The sequence below is a fragment of the Lacerta agilis genome, chromosome 8 (assembly GCF_009819535.1).
Source record: "Lacerta agilis isolate rLacAgi1 chromosome 8, rLacAgi1.pri, whole genome shotgun sequence".
In the NCBI taxonomy this organism is placed as follows: Eukaryota; Metazoa; Chordata; class Lepidosauria; order Squamata; family Lacertidae; genus Lacerta; species Lacerta agilis.
In genome coordinates, this window is record NC_046319.1 from 53,319,701 (window position 1) to 53,335,548 (window position 15,848).

At 42.1% G+C, this 15,848-nt stretch overlaps 1 protein-coding gene across 2 annotated transcripts in view; it reads left to right on the forward strand.

Annotated features, from left to right (window-relative positions):
• The window catches only part of GRIK3 (glutamate ionotropic receptor kainate type subunit 3), a 197,290-nt gene that overhangs the window by 114,974 nt on the left and 66,468 nt on the right, over nt 1-15,848 (forward strand). For both annotated transcript variants that reach the window (XM_033157504.1, XM_033157505.1), the window contains exon 2: nt 5,486-5,662. In XM_033157504.1, coding sequence (XP_033013395.1) covers nt 5,486-5,662 — 177 coding nt within the window. The remainder of the gene's footprint in view (nt 1-5,485; nt 5,663-15,848) is intronic.

Sequence of the window (15,848 nt, forward strand, 5' to 3'; positions counted from 1 at the left end):
TCATCATCATCATCATCATTATTGAATAGGATGTCCCTATTTTAACCAGAGAAATATTGGAGGGTATGCTCTCTCAAGCCTACTTGGAGCTGCTACAGATTGAATCTGTGACTTTCTACTTGCAAGGCAGAACCTCTGACACTGAGCTCAGGAGATGCTCAGAGCTGAGAAAAGTCCTGCTGGATCAGAACAGAGGCCCATCTAGGCCAGGATCCTGTTCTCACAGTGGCCAGCCAGATGCCTCTGGGAAGCCTGCAAGCAGGACATGAGCACAAGAGCACTCTTCCCATTTATGGCTCCCAGCAGCTGGTATTCAGAAAGGCCCGCTGCCTCTGACAGCACATAGCCATCATGGCGAGTAGCCAGTGACTAGCCCTCTCTATGGTTTTGTATAAATCCCTTTCAAAGCCACCCTCAGAATGGGCAGCTTGAATGCAATGGTGCTGCTTTCCAGGTTTTCTGCAGCCCCCTGGATGCAGCAAGGGAGATTTGCTTTGTCGCCTTCTGTTTGCAGCAAAGTCCTTTCTGGCTAATCTGGGGCTCCCAGCTGCCGTCTTGTCCAGCCCCCCAATCCCAGTTGTATCACCTTCCTTGGAAGAAAAGCTTATTATGTCCAAATGGATGCCTGGAGTGCTAATTTATTTCGGATCAAGTGCAGATGTAATCCCAATCCCAAAGCTGCTGTATTGTATCGTATAAGAAAGCAGGACAGGAAACAGAAAATCTTCTCTTGAAAGAGAGCAGCCTGAGAGGGACACAATATCCGCCGTTTATTAACCAAAGCGACATAAAGCCGGCTGTCACTTCAATGTGATACGAAAGGCAGAGCAAATCTCTGCATGGCATTTGGTGGGGAAAGGGTGGCGCTTATAGCTAGATGGCTTCAGCTGGTCCCAGGTGCTCCATGAGGGATGGAGAGGGAGTGGGGCAGCCCAGATATCCGCCCCACAACTCCATTTAACTGCAGGGGAGCAGCTTCCTGCTCTGTCTGCCAGTTGGAGCTGCCACCTTCCCCTGTCTCAGCTCGTGCTGGGCAGAAGGAGCAGATGCTCCCCTGTCTCTCCACATTAAGTGTTTCTGTTGCTGGAGGATGCTTGGCAAGGGCTCGGGTCTCTCCCTAATGTAGCACTCGAATGAGAAGGTCCTCTTTGACTGTATTATTTTGAATAATTGATCCCCTCAAGTTGGAGTCAGAGTGCTGCTGTGATGGAAAAGGGTTGTCATCTCATAAATACTTCATGGGGAAGATGATGGGAGTCATCTCAGAGGGTACTGGGGGTGGGGAAAAGCTAGCGGAGCTCATTGCTAGCAGAGCTGAGTGCCACCTTAGATTGGCCCCGGGATGATCCTCCCCTCAGATGTGGAATTCAGAGCATTGCGGTATCTATTTATTTATTTGTTTTAAATCTATGCCACCATTCTTGCCCAAGGACAGCCAACAGCAGCTGGCAGCCATCCACATATTAAAAGAATATAACAAACTATCTCAGAGTTATGGCAAAACATGCAAGCAAGAACTCTTAAGGAACTTGAGGGCTTTCTGGATGTTGAGGGACACCAGAGCCACTTCCCTCCTTGTTTGAAAACAAATGGGCCAGTGCTGGACCACAAAGCAAGCTGAGTGAACTTAGGCAACTGCAACTCTCAGCTATCTCACAGGGTTGCAGTACTCTTTTATCCTCCATTCTTGAGAACATCAAGAAGGACTGAGCTCAATCTGCTCTCATTGCAATGCAATTAATGGAGGAGGAGGAAGAGGAGAATTCTCCCTTTGAGTGTTCTAGCTGGTAAGAGTGTTTTTATGAGACTCTTTGCAGTTTGTTTGACTGTTTCACAACAGGCTCGAGTGATGGGAGCTGGTGGTGGGGAGTGGTCAGGGTATGGGCAAGACTTCCTTTTTGGCTGATAAGAGCCAGCCAGTCACATGTTTGAAGCAGGTTGACATGGGACTCACAGGGTGGGGGCAGGGCACCTCTGTTGACACTTAGAATTGCTGGTCAGGTTCTGGCAGGCCCCTCCCTTGAAATATTGCTTTGGGGAGGGGTTAGTTTAGAGAAAGGGCGAATAAGAGGCAACATAATGGAAGTTTATAAAATTATGCATCGCATGGAGAGAGTGGGCAGATAAAAGTTTTTCTCTGGCTCTCAAAATGCTAGAACTTGCAGACATCCGATGAAGCTGCATGTTGGAAGATTCAGGATGGATAAAAGAATGTCCTTTCCTAATGCAGAGTTGAACTATTGCACTCACTCCCACAGGAGGTAGTGATGGCCCTCAAGCTAGATGGCTTTAAAAGAGGACCAGACAGATTCATGAAGGGGAAGGCTTTGGTAGCCACTAGCTATGGTGGAGGCTATGCTCTGCTTCCATGTTTGGAGGCAGCAATATCTCTGAATTCCAATTGCTGGATATTGCAAAAGGAGGGGAGAGGGCTCTTGTGCTCGCATCCTGCTTGCTGGCTTCCCTTTGGGGCATCGGGGTGGCCACTGTGAGAATGGGATGCTTGACTAGATGCTTGACTAGATTCTATTTCAGTGTATCTGAAGAAGTGTGCATGCACACGAAAGCTCATTCCAAGAACAAACTTAGTTGGTCTCTAAGGTGCTACTGGAAGGAATTTTTTTAATTTTGTTTTGACTATGGCAGACCTACCTGTAACTTGACTAGATGGGTCACTGGCCAGATCCAGCAGGCTGTTCTTAGGTTCTCATGGGACAACTGCTGAAAACCTATTTATTTTAGCAACCCTACCCAAAGATATAGTTTAGTTACCTATATTTGTCTTAAAGGTTTTGCTGATTTTTACCTGTGCTTTTATTGATAGTTTTATTATGGACGCATCTTTCTGAGTCTTCTGATTGACCGTTCTCTGACTTTTTAAAGTACTAAGATAAATAAACAGATCCTCTGTCTGCATTCTTAAAAGTACATTTCCCAGCTTTTATAGCTGCAGCGAGAAGCTTGAAAAATGCATAACTAGCACCAGGTGACATTTGGGAAGCTCTTGTGGGTGGGGGTGGGGGGAACCTTCAATGATGATAAATGCATAATGGTGCTTCTGTATCCTCTGTGGCTTTTATTGTGTGTGTCCCTCCCACCTAACCACAGGCAAAAGCAAAATAAACAGATACAAAATTGCTCTGAAATTGCATATTTCAGAGACTCTCCTTAGTGTAGAATTCAGGCACCTTGATGGCAAGAATGGAGATATAATTGCTGGGTGCAACTTCCTTTGGACTCCCACTGGGAGTATTCTCATCCCAATCCCCACTCAGCCATCAAGCACCCGGGATGAACTTGGGCCAGCCTTGCTTCCTTAGCCTCCTTTTCCTTGCAGGGCTGTTGTGAAGATAAAAAAGCAGATAACGCTCCCGTGGATTCTCTTGGCAGAAGGCAGGCTAGCATTCAAATCAATAAAATATAATTAAGTGCCTGGAGAACTGCAAAGGATCCAGCCGTGTTAAGAAACAGCAACAGACAAGCTCTCTTGACACTGGAAAGGGAAGCCGGCTTTCCGCTAATGAATCGGGAGATCCATCTGTTACTGGCTGCATCTGCGTATTTCATTCATCCATTAATTATTTTGAGTTGCTTGTTAATCAGAGAGTGCCTGGTCGAGGTCCCTCACCACTGTTTCACAGGAGAGCAAGGAGGAGGAAAGGAGGAAAGGAAGGAAGGCATGAGATTCCCCCTCCCAACATCTCTGAAACAAGGAGATACAATTACATGATTTCCTCCTGGGTTCTGGTGCTTCAGTTGGAGAGGTTGTCAGTGGGGAATAGAGGACAAGCCTTGAAAATGCAGAGCCAAGAAAGAAAGAAAAAGCTTTGCAATGCTGTGACATGAACTGCTCTGCCTTTGGGGAGAGATAATGGCATTAACAACTTCTGAACAGCAAAAAGCAGGCCTTCTATGGTGAGTGTGCTCCAGCAACCCAGACTGTTCCTCTAAGTTGGCTCAGAATGAAGTTTCTGCTTGTCTGAACTCAGAGGCAAATCTGAGGAGAGCAGGCAGAAAAGAGGGGGGCAGAGAGAACCTGATGTCTAAAACTAGGGAAGAACTTGAGGACTCTGGGAGGAAAGAAAAATCAATTTATATTGGCTAACTTGCTCATCAATAGCCCAAGCCATTTGCTGAACCGTTGGGTGCTACAGAATCTTCATGAACATTCTATTTCAGAAGAAATATCTTTGTTTTGAAAAGTTGGATAGCTGTAAAATCTTAAATTTCTAGATGGAGCAGTTGTGCATGGAACTGAGTAGAAGGGGCACTACCCTAAAATTAACCCGGAGTGATGTCCACAACCTGCTGCAAGGTATTAGTGCAGTCAGGAACAATGGATACAGTTTACTGAATTTGAAAACACTGTGGCTGTTGTCCCAGTTGGACTAGTATCTTGCAGCTGGTTGTGGACACCACTCAGGATAAAGTCCAAAATTCCCATCCCCTCTAGTAATTTCCATGAGCAGCCTTTGTCTGATTCAGTGGAACTGGGAACTTGTACTCTGATCTTATACTCAACTGGTGTGAGAGATGAGGAAGGTTGCTGTTTAAACCTCATGATGAACCAAACACTTAAGGGATTTGTATGCTAAACGGGAAGAGCAGAGACTCACCTTTAATGTGTGGAGGGGAAGGAGTGCTAATGAAGTAGAATCCTACATAGATGATGCTGCACACTTCAAACATCCCATTCTAACTTCGCCACAACTTTGTTTACTAAATCTATGGGACAATCAATTGAAAAGTTTCATCTCAGGAATTCTTGACATGGAAACAGGCCAGAACCTCAGTTGCAACCAGAAAACCTTGCAGGACTTGGTGGGAGGGATGCAAAACTGAATTTCACACAATTAAAATAGCCAACCAATTATCCCATACTTTGCTGTTGGCAGCCTATATGCAGCTTAAATACCACATCAAATAGTGTCTTGTTTCCATCTATTCAATGCCCAAAGAGAGCTACATTTTAGGGTGAGCCTTGGCTTGATTGACCAATAAGAATCCCCATTTTGTACCCAGTCATGTGTCTTACCTACCTCCCTTCCACCTGACACTGACACCCACAATTCACGAACATTTACTACGTTCAGATTGAGGGAAGAAGTTACTATGCTATTGCAAAGATGTGCCATCTTACTCTAGGAATGCAAGGCAACACAGAAAGTTGTACCTTCACAGAGCCATTTCACACTCCATGTGGCTATATGGCTACACTAAAGGCACATTGATGTTTTCCATGGTCAACATGGAACAAGCAAAGCAAAGATGCACAATGCCAGATATGTAATAAACATGTATCTGGGGCACATAATGCATATGGCTGGTTGTGCCTCCCTGGCACACAGGTGTGTTTAATGCATCAAACTCTAGTGTGCTTCTGGGGAAACCAAACAGGTGAAGCAGTGCTGAGAGGTGCAACTGGAGTCTTGATACTGAGCAGCCTTGACCTGGACAGTGATGACATTCTGTTCTTTCCTTGCAGGAGGAATCTTTGAATATACAGACGGCCCAAATGCCCAGATAATGAATGCGGAGGAGCAAGCCTTCCGATTCTCAGCAAACATTATCAATAGGAATAGAACACTGCTACCCAACACAACCTTAACCTATGATATCCAGAGGATAAGCTACCATGATAGCTTTGAAGCCACAAAGAAAGGTGAGTATGGAACATGTCCCTCTTCCTCCATAGTTTTTGGGTCCTGTCCAGTGAAGGACTTCACAGACAAGAACTTTTACAGGTTGGTGTGCTTGGTTGTTGTGGCTGAACTTGGGAGTTGTTGGACTCTTTGATATGTCCTAAGAGCTGATGACCTAACCCCATTTCTGCTGCACTTCCTCAGTGGGCCTGGTGTGTTATGAAACCCATGAAGAACATAGAGGGTCTAGCTTTCTGTGGGAGATACATGAATGCCACCCTTGGGGCAATCATTTATTGAAGCCACGTTAGCCGAGAGTGAGGTCGGTTAGACTGAGAGGCAGTGACTGGCCCAATATCACACCCAGTGATCTTCATGGGCTGAGTGGGGATTTGAACCCTGTTCTCCCATGTCCTAGTCTAACACTCTAACAACTACACCACAGGCAGAAGAATAGATGTTGGGAACATGGTGTTGAAGAATGGAGAAAACCAAAGAGGAAGTTGAATGCAGGTCTAGAGATGGGAGGCGGGATTGACTAGATGACCCCTTGTGTCCCTTCCAACTCTACAATTCTATGATTTGGCCTGTTGACAGGAGGGAAGTGGGCAGACCAGAGAAAGCTAGAAAATTGAGCCTTTTTCGGGTAGACGAGCCGGGGGCTGCCCTTGTAAGAGCACCAGTCATGGTTGAAGGGTTGTACAGCAAGAGAGAAACTCTGCCAGTGATCGCTGCCATCATCAGTTTCCAGCAAAAGTGGTCACTAAAGTGCCACACTTCTTTGTCTTAGTTCTGCATTATTGCTGAATCAGATCTCCACAGGAATTGAGCCAGGTGCCAATAAGTCCTGGTGCCACAGAAAGCCTTGCTTGCTATCCTCTGTCCAGGCGACTAAACACCCAATAACCCAAACCTAATTAAAGATTTTTTTAAAAAAATAAAATAAAATCTTATGTGATTCCATCTAGAGATGAAGCTAATGGAATGTGACAAGTAAATAAGGATTAGGTTTATAAAACACACACACACACACACACACACACACACACACACTTTCCCTTGAGTTTAATTGATGGATCATGAATATGGCTTTGATTGGTAGAATGGTACTGTTTTTCCTTTTTGGTAACATCTTTATTGAAAGTTCAAAAAGTGCATAACGATACGTGCACCAAACGTGGTGAGACACAAATGAAAAAGAAAAAGAGAAACAGAAACAGAACCTGTGCAGAAGGGAAAACAAAGGGAGGGTGGGAGGAGAAAAACCCCAAAACTGTATATTTTGCAAGGTTGTTATTGTACTTCACCTAGTACAGTATTTGTAAGAATGGATTCGAAATATCATTGAATTTGTCCATGGCACTGTTACTGCTGCCACATAATACCTGCTCCACATTTGTAAGAACATGTACTTTTAGGATGGCAGCAGCTACACTTTGGAAATCCCTATCTATTGATATGAAGCTGGCGCCTTCACTGTATGTACTCTTTTTGTAGGTTTGTTTCAGCAAACCTGCCCAGATGGTTAGAAAGTTGATACCTGTTTTAATTTGTTCTTAGTCTGCTGTTAACTTTTCAAAAGTCTTAAATTATTGTTAATTTTTCTGACAATAATTTGATTGTTTGATTTTTTTGTAAACATCTTTGGGTGGGTTTTTTAAAAAATAAATAATTGAGCTGTATATAAATATCATGAAATAATAGACAAACAAATGCTTTCATGGAAAGTAAGGGGTGAAAGGCAATTCTTGAGCCCATTGCCCTGCCAACCACCCCGCTGGCCTACCAGCCTGCATGCATCTCCCACACATTAATTGGCTTATTTGCCAGGCTACATTACTCACATTTCATTTTTTTTTTTTATAAGATTTTATTATTTTCCAATAAAACACCAAAAAACAAAATTAAACAACAACACAAGGTATAAAAACAACAATATAAACAATAACAATAACAATAACAATACCAATAAACATAAAAAGAAAAAAGAACATATACATACCTTAACCATTACCTATCTTTCTATTTTCCTTGTTACTAACTTCTTAGTTTGGGGACTTCCCCCATTCCCTCCACTGTCTTCAAAGTCAAAAACATCTTAAAGGTAGCTTTATATCTTGTTCATTTAACAATTGCTCAAATTTTTGACATGCTTAGCTTTACACAATCATAATCTTAATCAACTATAAATCTTATCTTAACGTCAAAACTTAACTCCTATTTAACAAATAAATCATTCATTCAAAAATTTTCTTTTGCCAGTTTTATCAAATATAACCCTACTAAAGCCTCTAATTTATCTCTGCTCAAATATTCAATTTTACTGATTTAACTAAATAGTCTTTAAATTTTTTCCACTCTCGTGACACCGTCTCCTCCCTCTGGTCCCGGATTCTACCGGTCAGTTCTGCGAGTTCCATGTATTCCATCATCTTCATCTGCCATTCTTCCACCGTTGGTATCTCTTCCCCTTTCCATGTTCTTGCCAATAATATTCTAGCTGCTGTTGTGGCATACATAAAAAACACTCTGTCCTGACTGGGTATCTCTTCGTTGGTCATGCTCAGAAGAAATGCCTCTGGTTTCTTACAAAAGGTAACTTTCATTACCTTCTTCAACTCATTGTAAATCTTATCCCAGAAAGCATTTACCGCTGGGCACAGCCACCACATATGATAAAAGGTACCTTTCGCATGTTTACATTTCCAACATACATCTGACATTTTGGTATTCATCTTAGCTATCTTAACTGGTGTCAAATACCATCTATAAACCATTTTCATTATGTTTTCTCTTAAACTATGACAAGCAGTAAATTTGATACCTTTTTGCCACAATCTCTCCCAGTCATCCATCATGATATTATGTCCTATATCTTTCGCCCAATCTATCATTGATGATTTAACCAGTTCATCTTTCGTATGCCACTCTAGCAAAAGATTATACATTTTGGAAAGGTTCTTAAAGTTCGATTCTATCAGTTCTGTTTCCAGTTTTGATTTTTCTACTTGAAAACCAACTTTTTTGTCCATCTTAAATGTTTCAAATACCTGATGATAGTGCAGCCAGTCGGGGACCTGGCTTTTCACCTGATCATAGCTTTTTAGCTTATAAGAGTCCCCTTCCTGCTGCAATATGTCCATATATCTTAACCAGTTTGCAGACATGTTCGGTCTCTTATAGGCCTTGGCCTCCACTGGAGAGATCCATCTAGGGGTCTTTCTCTCTAACAAGTCTTTATATCTAATCCAAACCTGATACAAGGATTTTCTAACTATATGAGTCTTAAAAGTTCTGTGGATCTTAACCTTGTCGTACCAAAGGTATGCGTGCCATCCAAACATATTATCATGACCTTCCAAGTCCAACACATCGACGTTCTCTAACTTAAACCAATCTTTTAGCCAGCAAAAGGCCGCTGCTTCAAAATAAAGTCTTAAGTCCGGCAGGGCAAAGCCTCCTCTGTCTTTAGAATCTGTTAGAATCTTAAATTTTATTCTTGGCTTTTTGCCCTGCCATATAAATTTCGATAGGTCCTTTTGCCATTTCTTAAAAGAGTCTAGTTTATCCAAAATTGGTATGGCTTGGAATAAAAACAGCATCCTTGGTAGGACATTCATTTTAACCACTGCTATTCTTCCCATTAACGACAGTTTAAGTCTTGTCCAGATCTCCATATCTTTTTTTATCTCCGTCCACAATTTTTCATAGTTATCCTTATACAGGTTCAAGTTCTTATTTGTGAGATTGATACCTAGATATTTTACAGATTTGACAAAATTGAGGCCTGTGGCTTCTTGAATTCTTTGAATCTGTTCTGCACTCATATTTTTACCTAAAACTTTGGTTTTCTGCTTATTTAATTTGAAGCCAGCTACAAGTCCAAATTGTTCAATTAATTCCAAGGCTCTGGGGACACTGCTTTCTGGTTCTTGCAGGGATAGCATCAAATCGTCCGCGAAGGCGCGTAATTTATATTCCTTCTCTCCCACTTTAATTCCTTTTGTCTGTTTATCTTTCCGAATCATATTTAGAAGGACTTCCAGGACCGTAATGAAAAGTAAAGGGGAAATAGGGCACCCTTGTCTTGTTCCTTTCTCTACTTCAATCTCCTCCGATATCACACTGTTCACAATGACTTTTGCTCTTTGTTCTGTATAAATGGCCTTAATGCCATTTAAGAGTTTTTCTCCAACTCCCATTTTTTCCAAATTCTTTTTCATAAATATCCAAGATACTTTGTCAAAAGCTTTCTCTGCATCAACGAACAATAGTGCTGCATCTGTATTTATGTCTCTCTCCAGTTTTTCTAGAATGTCCACAATAATTCTCGTATTATTACTTATTTGTCTTCCTGGTAAGAAACCTGCTTGATCTCTATGGATATAATCTTTCAGCACTCTTTTCAACCTTGTAGCCAGAACATTTGCAAAAATTTTATAATCCACATTCAAAAGGGATATTGGACGGTAGTTTTTCATTAGAGTCTTATCAGTATCTGGTTTTAAAATCAGTGTGATAAAGGCTTCTTTCCACGTTTCTGGTGCCCTATTTCCTTCTAGTATTCCATTGCAAATTTCTCTTAACGGCTGTGATAGCCAGTCTTTCAATGTCTTGTAATATTTTGCTGTTAATCCATCCGGTCCTGGAGCCTTCCCCAATTGCATGTTGTTTATTGCATCTTCTATTTCTTGTGTCGTTATTGGGTGGTTGAGAGTTATTAATTTTTCTTCTGGGACCTTTTGCAATCCATTCTTTTCCAGAAATCGGTCTATCTCTGCTTCATCTATCTTCTCCTCCTTGTACAGTTGCTTATAGAATCTCTGAAAACACCATCTGATTTCCTCCGGTTTCTCTACATTTTTTCCATTTACTACCAATTTACTGATGACATTTGCCTTTTGTCTTTTCTTTAATTGCCAAGCTAGTAGTTTTCCACATTTATTTGCAGATTCAAATGTTCTTTGTTTCATCATTTTCACTTTCCATTCGATATCTTGATTCATAATATTCGCATATTGAGATTGCAAGTATTTAATTTCTTTTTGGATTTTGACACATCTGGGATGTCCTCTTAATTCTTTTTCCTTTCCTTTGATTAATTTCAACAATCTCTCCATTTCTGCATTTTGTTGTTTCTTCTTTTTTGCCTTTTCACTAATGAGGAATCCTCTCATTACTGCTTTACTTGCATCCCAAGCAATCCTTTTCTCCACTTCTGAATTCCAGTTAATTTGAAAATATTCTTTCATCTTTTTCGCCGCTCTTTCTACTAGCTTGGTGTCTCTCATCAATGCATCATCCATTCTCCACCTGAAAGAGTCCTTGGAAATCATTTTTAGGTTTACCTGTACCGGATTATGGTCTGAAAGCGTTTTGGGACCGATTTCTGCTTTTTGTAGTTTTGGAGCCAATTCATTCGAGATCCAGATATAGTCTATCCTCGACCATGACTGCTGCGATTCACTAAAGTACGTTGCCTCTGTTTCTGTGGGGTTTTTTAATCTCCAAGAGTCCACCAAATTCAGATTGTCCACCATTTCAAAAAAAGTCTTTGGGAGTTTCCCATCATTTGTTAATTTTGTTCTTTGAGATCTATCCATTAATGTGGAAACTGCCCCATTAAAATCTCCGAGGCAAACTACCTTGTAGTCCAAATAATCCAGCAGCAAGTCATGTATTTTTTTGTAGAAAATCGACTTTCCATCATTTGGTGCATAAAGTCCCAGAATCAAAAATTTTTCGCCTTGTACATTAATTTCAATTGCGATGTATCTCCCTTCTTCATCTTTAAATAGCTGTCTTGGGCTATATTTCTCCTTTGCATAAATCACTACTCCTCTCTTCTTGACCTTGTCCGATGATATGAACTCTTGGCCTAATTTTTTGTTCTGTAGTAGTCTTCTGTGACGCCGGACTATGTGGGTTTCCTGTAAACATATTATGTCCAAATTCTTCTTTTCTATGCTATAAAATACTCTGCGTCTCTTTGGTCTCTGGTTCAATCCCCGAACATTCCAAGTCATTAACTTGAGCGCCATTTCTTTGTTTATTACTCTCCTCCAGTTGCCTCTCCTTTCTTATCTTGTTCTGGGTCTTGGCTTGGTCCTGGTGATCCCGACGGTGGTGGGAATACCTCTGGAAACTTGTAGAGCTGTGCTGGATCTAATGGAGTTCCTTTAAAAAATTCCAGATGCTTGTCCAAGAACTTTTGCTTTTCCGCCAGGGACCTTATTTTTATCTTTTTCCCTTCAAACGTAAATGCCAGGCCTTCTGGAAATTCCCAACTGAAGGAGATTTTTCTTCTTCTTAGCTCCGTCACCAGGTCGTTATAAGGCGCTCTTTTTTCCAAAAAAAATCTGGGGATATCCTTATAAAAAATTACTTTGTTCTGCTGTACCACCAGGTTGTTTCTGTAGTGTAAATCCAGAAAATAGTCTCTGTCGTGTCTATCATGCAGCACAATCAAACAGTCACTGACTGTTTTAGTGCTTTTCTTTCCTCTGGAGCCTCTTGGTCCAAATCTGAAGGCCTTCACTATGCGTGCTGAGACGTTCACCTCTTCTAACTCCCAAAAAGTTGAAAATAGTTCCACAATATAGGCTTTTAGGTCTTCCCCCTCCAGTTCTGGAAGACCCCTTATTCTTATGTTTCCTTCCCTCTGATGTAGTTGCAGAAAAGCGAGAGACTCTTCCACAGTTCTCTGCCGTGTTCCAATATTTTCTAGCTGCTCCAAATCTAAATTGTCCAATTTTTCCTCCACCTTTTTTATTTTTTCTCTGACCACTTTGATTTCCTCAGAGTCCTTCTTTAACGTAGTCACCTCCTGCCCAATTTTATTAATTTCTTCTCTGTTCTTTTTTACGTTTTCCTCAATTTGACCAATTGATTTTTCTAAAATCTGGGTAGAGGTTTTAATATCAGCCTTAATATCCACTTGGAGTTTTTCAATTGCAGAATTAACTGTGGTATTCACTGATGCACCAATAGTGTTCACCGATTCTTGTGTTTGCTTCAACCCATCGGTGACACTTTTCAAACCTGCTGCAATTTCTGCAACACTTGCAACCAATTTCTCCATTTGTTCCTGCAGGGTTAAGGAAACAGAGCCTTTCCTTTTTTCAGAGCCAGTTCCTTTAGATCTAAGTTCCATTCCCTGTGGGCTCTGTAACTGTAATCTCAAGGTCACTCCAGTTGCTGTAGTAACAATCTCAGACATTCACAGCAGAAGACCAACAGTCCCAAAGGTAAACACCAGGTGGCCTGCAGCTAGTTTCTGAGAACAAAGAGGCTGCTGAGCCAGGAATCCACAACAGTCCAGTAATCCAACTTTTAGGCAGGAGTTCAGATTTTTCAAAAGTTATAAGTTCCTTAAAGCCAAGAAGAGTCTATTTTAAATAGCCCAAGTCAGTATCTGTTTCTCACTTGCAATGTAACCACCAAGTCTATAGAATAGCTTGTATCTGGCTGCAAAAGAGTCAAAGTATCTCCACTGGTAAACAGTCACTGTAACACTGTAACACCAACAAAGAAAAAATGGCAACAATATATCCCAGCCCGCTACTGACCCGGAATCCTAATCCAGAGGGTGAGGGGCTTCTTCTTTTGCCATATCAACTGTTTTTGGATCTTTAAACAAACTTTAAACAACTTTTAAATCACTTTTAAAAAGTTTGGCAGAGTTCGCAAAACTTTCCCGTTAGCCGCGGCTTTGATCTTTTAGCGCTACCAAGCTCGCGCAAACAGTTCAAAGGGAACAGGCTTCCTTTTAAAGTTTCCTCTGCAAGCAATGCTCTTTAAACTTGTAGAATAATCCAGTATTTTAACTTACAGAGTTTCTTTGGAAGTTTCTATGTAGGAAGTGCCGGGTGCTCAAGTCTGGCGGGATCGCTGCTTTGATCCTCCGCAGGCAGTCGCTTCTTCAGTCCCGTGCTGGGGCTCCGTTCACCCGATTCTCCCCCTTACGAGGGTAAATCAGGAGCGGAGACAGCACGTCTGGGACCCACGAAGCCGTCGGTCCACGGGACGCTCTTCCCGTGGCTTTAAGGGACCCGTGTCGCAGGCACGGAGATCCCTATCGCCTAACGGAGGACGGAGCCTTCGGACTCCCGTCCGCCATTGACTCGGCACCTAACCGGAAGTCTACATTACTCACATTTCAAATGGGGAAATTTAATTTCCAGCTTTGAAATCCCTGTAATATTTCCATGGTTACTTTTTGTTTTGTTTTGTTAGTTTGTTCCTAATTTTTGTTTCTCAATGTGATGTGGCTAAGAACAAGTGACCTTGAGGAATGATGGGGATTTGTAATCTTGTGTTGACACATCCCTTTTAAAAAAACAAAAACAAAAAGTTTATACTGGAGTTTCCTTTATTGTGGGTCACCACATTTTCAAATGTGTCTTTCTTGTCAACTTTGTTTCTGTTTTCCAGGCTTGAGAAACTGAGGCTGAAGGATAGGGGCTTTGCCAAGTCTCTCCAGTTAGACCAGGGCTGAGTCAACATTTCAACCTGGCTTGTTTTCTTCCCCCAGTTACAAACTAGACCTCCCTGAACAAAAGTACAGTACTCGCCCTAAATTCTCTCATGAGAAAAAAGAGCTTCTTCTGGCTGCTCCTTTGTGTTTCAGTGCCTTAAAATTAATTTTGCACATGGCAGCCTGAAAATTTACAGACATAGCTGAAAATATGTGTTGCTCTTCCAGCAGAGCTGGTTGTAAATACCATAGTTTACTGTGCCAGTGAGAACTGTGAACGAAGTGGGGAGACCCTTAGGATGCTTATGCTGCGTTCTTACAAAGCAGAAGTGCATCTTTCTCCTCCTCCTTTATTCAGGGGCTCCCAGCTGCATGTCCCAGGAGATCCAGTGGGGCAACTGATTATCTAGTAACAACTGTGGTTTTCTAATGAGGAAGCAGGGATCTGTTGTTGTTGTTGTTACTACTTTTATTTATTTATTGCCTGCTCTTCACCCTAAGATCCCAGGGTGGGTTACAACATTAAAACGCACTATTAAAAACAATTTGAAACAACTTACAACCATAAAAATAAGGTGGGTCCTACAAGATGTACCTGGAGTGTCATAAGCCAGGCTAAAAAGGTGCATTCTCCAAAAGCTGTACAATGAAGGTAGCAGACACCTCTGTGCGGAGGGAGTTCAACAGCTTAGGGGCCACCACAGAGAAGGCCCTCTCCTGGGCCACCCCACCCTGAGCCTCTGAAGGTGGAGAAACTACCAAGAGGGCCCCCTCAGCACTTGAGAGGATCTGAAGGGAAGGAGGTGGTATTTCAGATATTTGGGGCCTGAGTCATTTGGGGCAACTTGAATTGGGCATGGAAACAAACTGGCAACCAATTTAAAAACAGAGGTTATATGAGATCTAAATGGAACACCAGTCACAAATCTGACTGCTACATTTTTAACCAACTGAAGTTTTTGTGTCATCTTCATGCACAGCCCCATGTAGATCTAGGCTCTGAGGGTGGGATCCAAAAGAGAATTTGTAGCCCTATGATCATGGCTTCCTGTTAGGATCTCTGCTGAAGGTAATACAAGCCCTTCTGGGACAAGAGAACAACATTGCTCAACAAGAGGCAGGCGTCTTCTATACGTTTTGCCACTGAAGTTTCCTTAGACTCTCCCTTCTTTGTGTTATCTTGGGACTGATATGTGAGCATCATGTGCCGTTTCCCCCCCTGAAGATTCATGCACAGCATGTCAAATCACCAGAAAGATGAGGGGGGGATTTGTATGCTCAAGGGCTGAACTGGTTGTCTGCATCAGAGAGTCTGTGTGGTGAGGTGGTTAGGGTGTCAGGCTAGAACCTGGGAGACCAGCCTTCAAACCTTGGCTCAGTCATGAAACTCATTGGGTGTGGCCTTGGGCCCAGTCACGCACTCTCAGCTCAGCCTGCCTCACAGGGTTGTGGTGGGGATTAAATGAAGGGGGGGAGAACCATGTGCACCACCAAAAATACCACAAATTCTAAGCATCCTCATACTTGTTTGATTCTTACTAAATGGACTTCCTCCCATCTTCTATGCTGCGTTCATTGCAAATTTCTGCCTTTCTTAATAGTTCTGCCTTTCTTAATAGCCACTGTCAGGTGTTTGCCTGAAAGTCCAAAGGGGACTTCAAAGCATGCTTGACTGAAAGTGCATAGAAGCCTTCATGCAATCAATAACCCTCATAAACCTCCCACATACA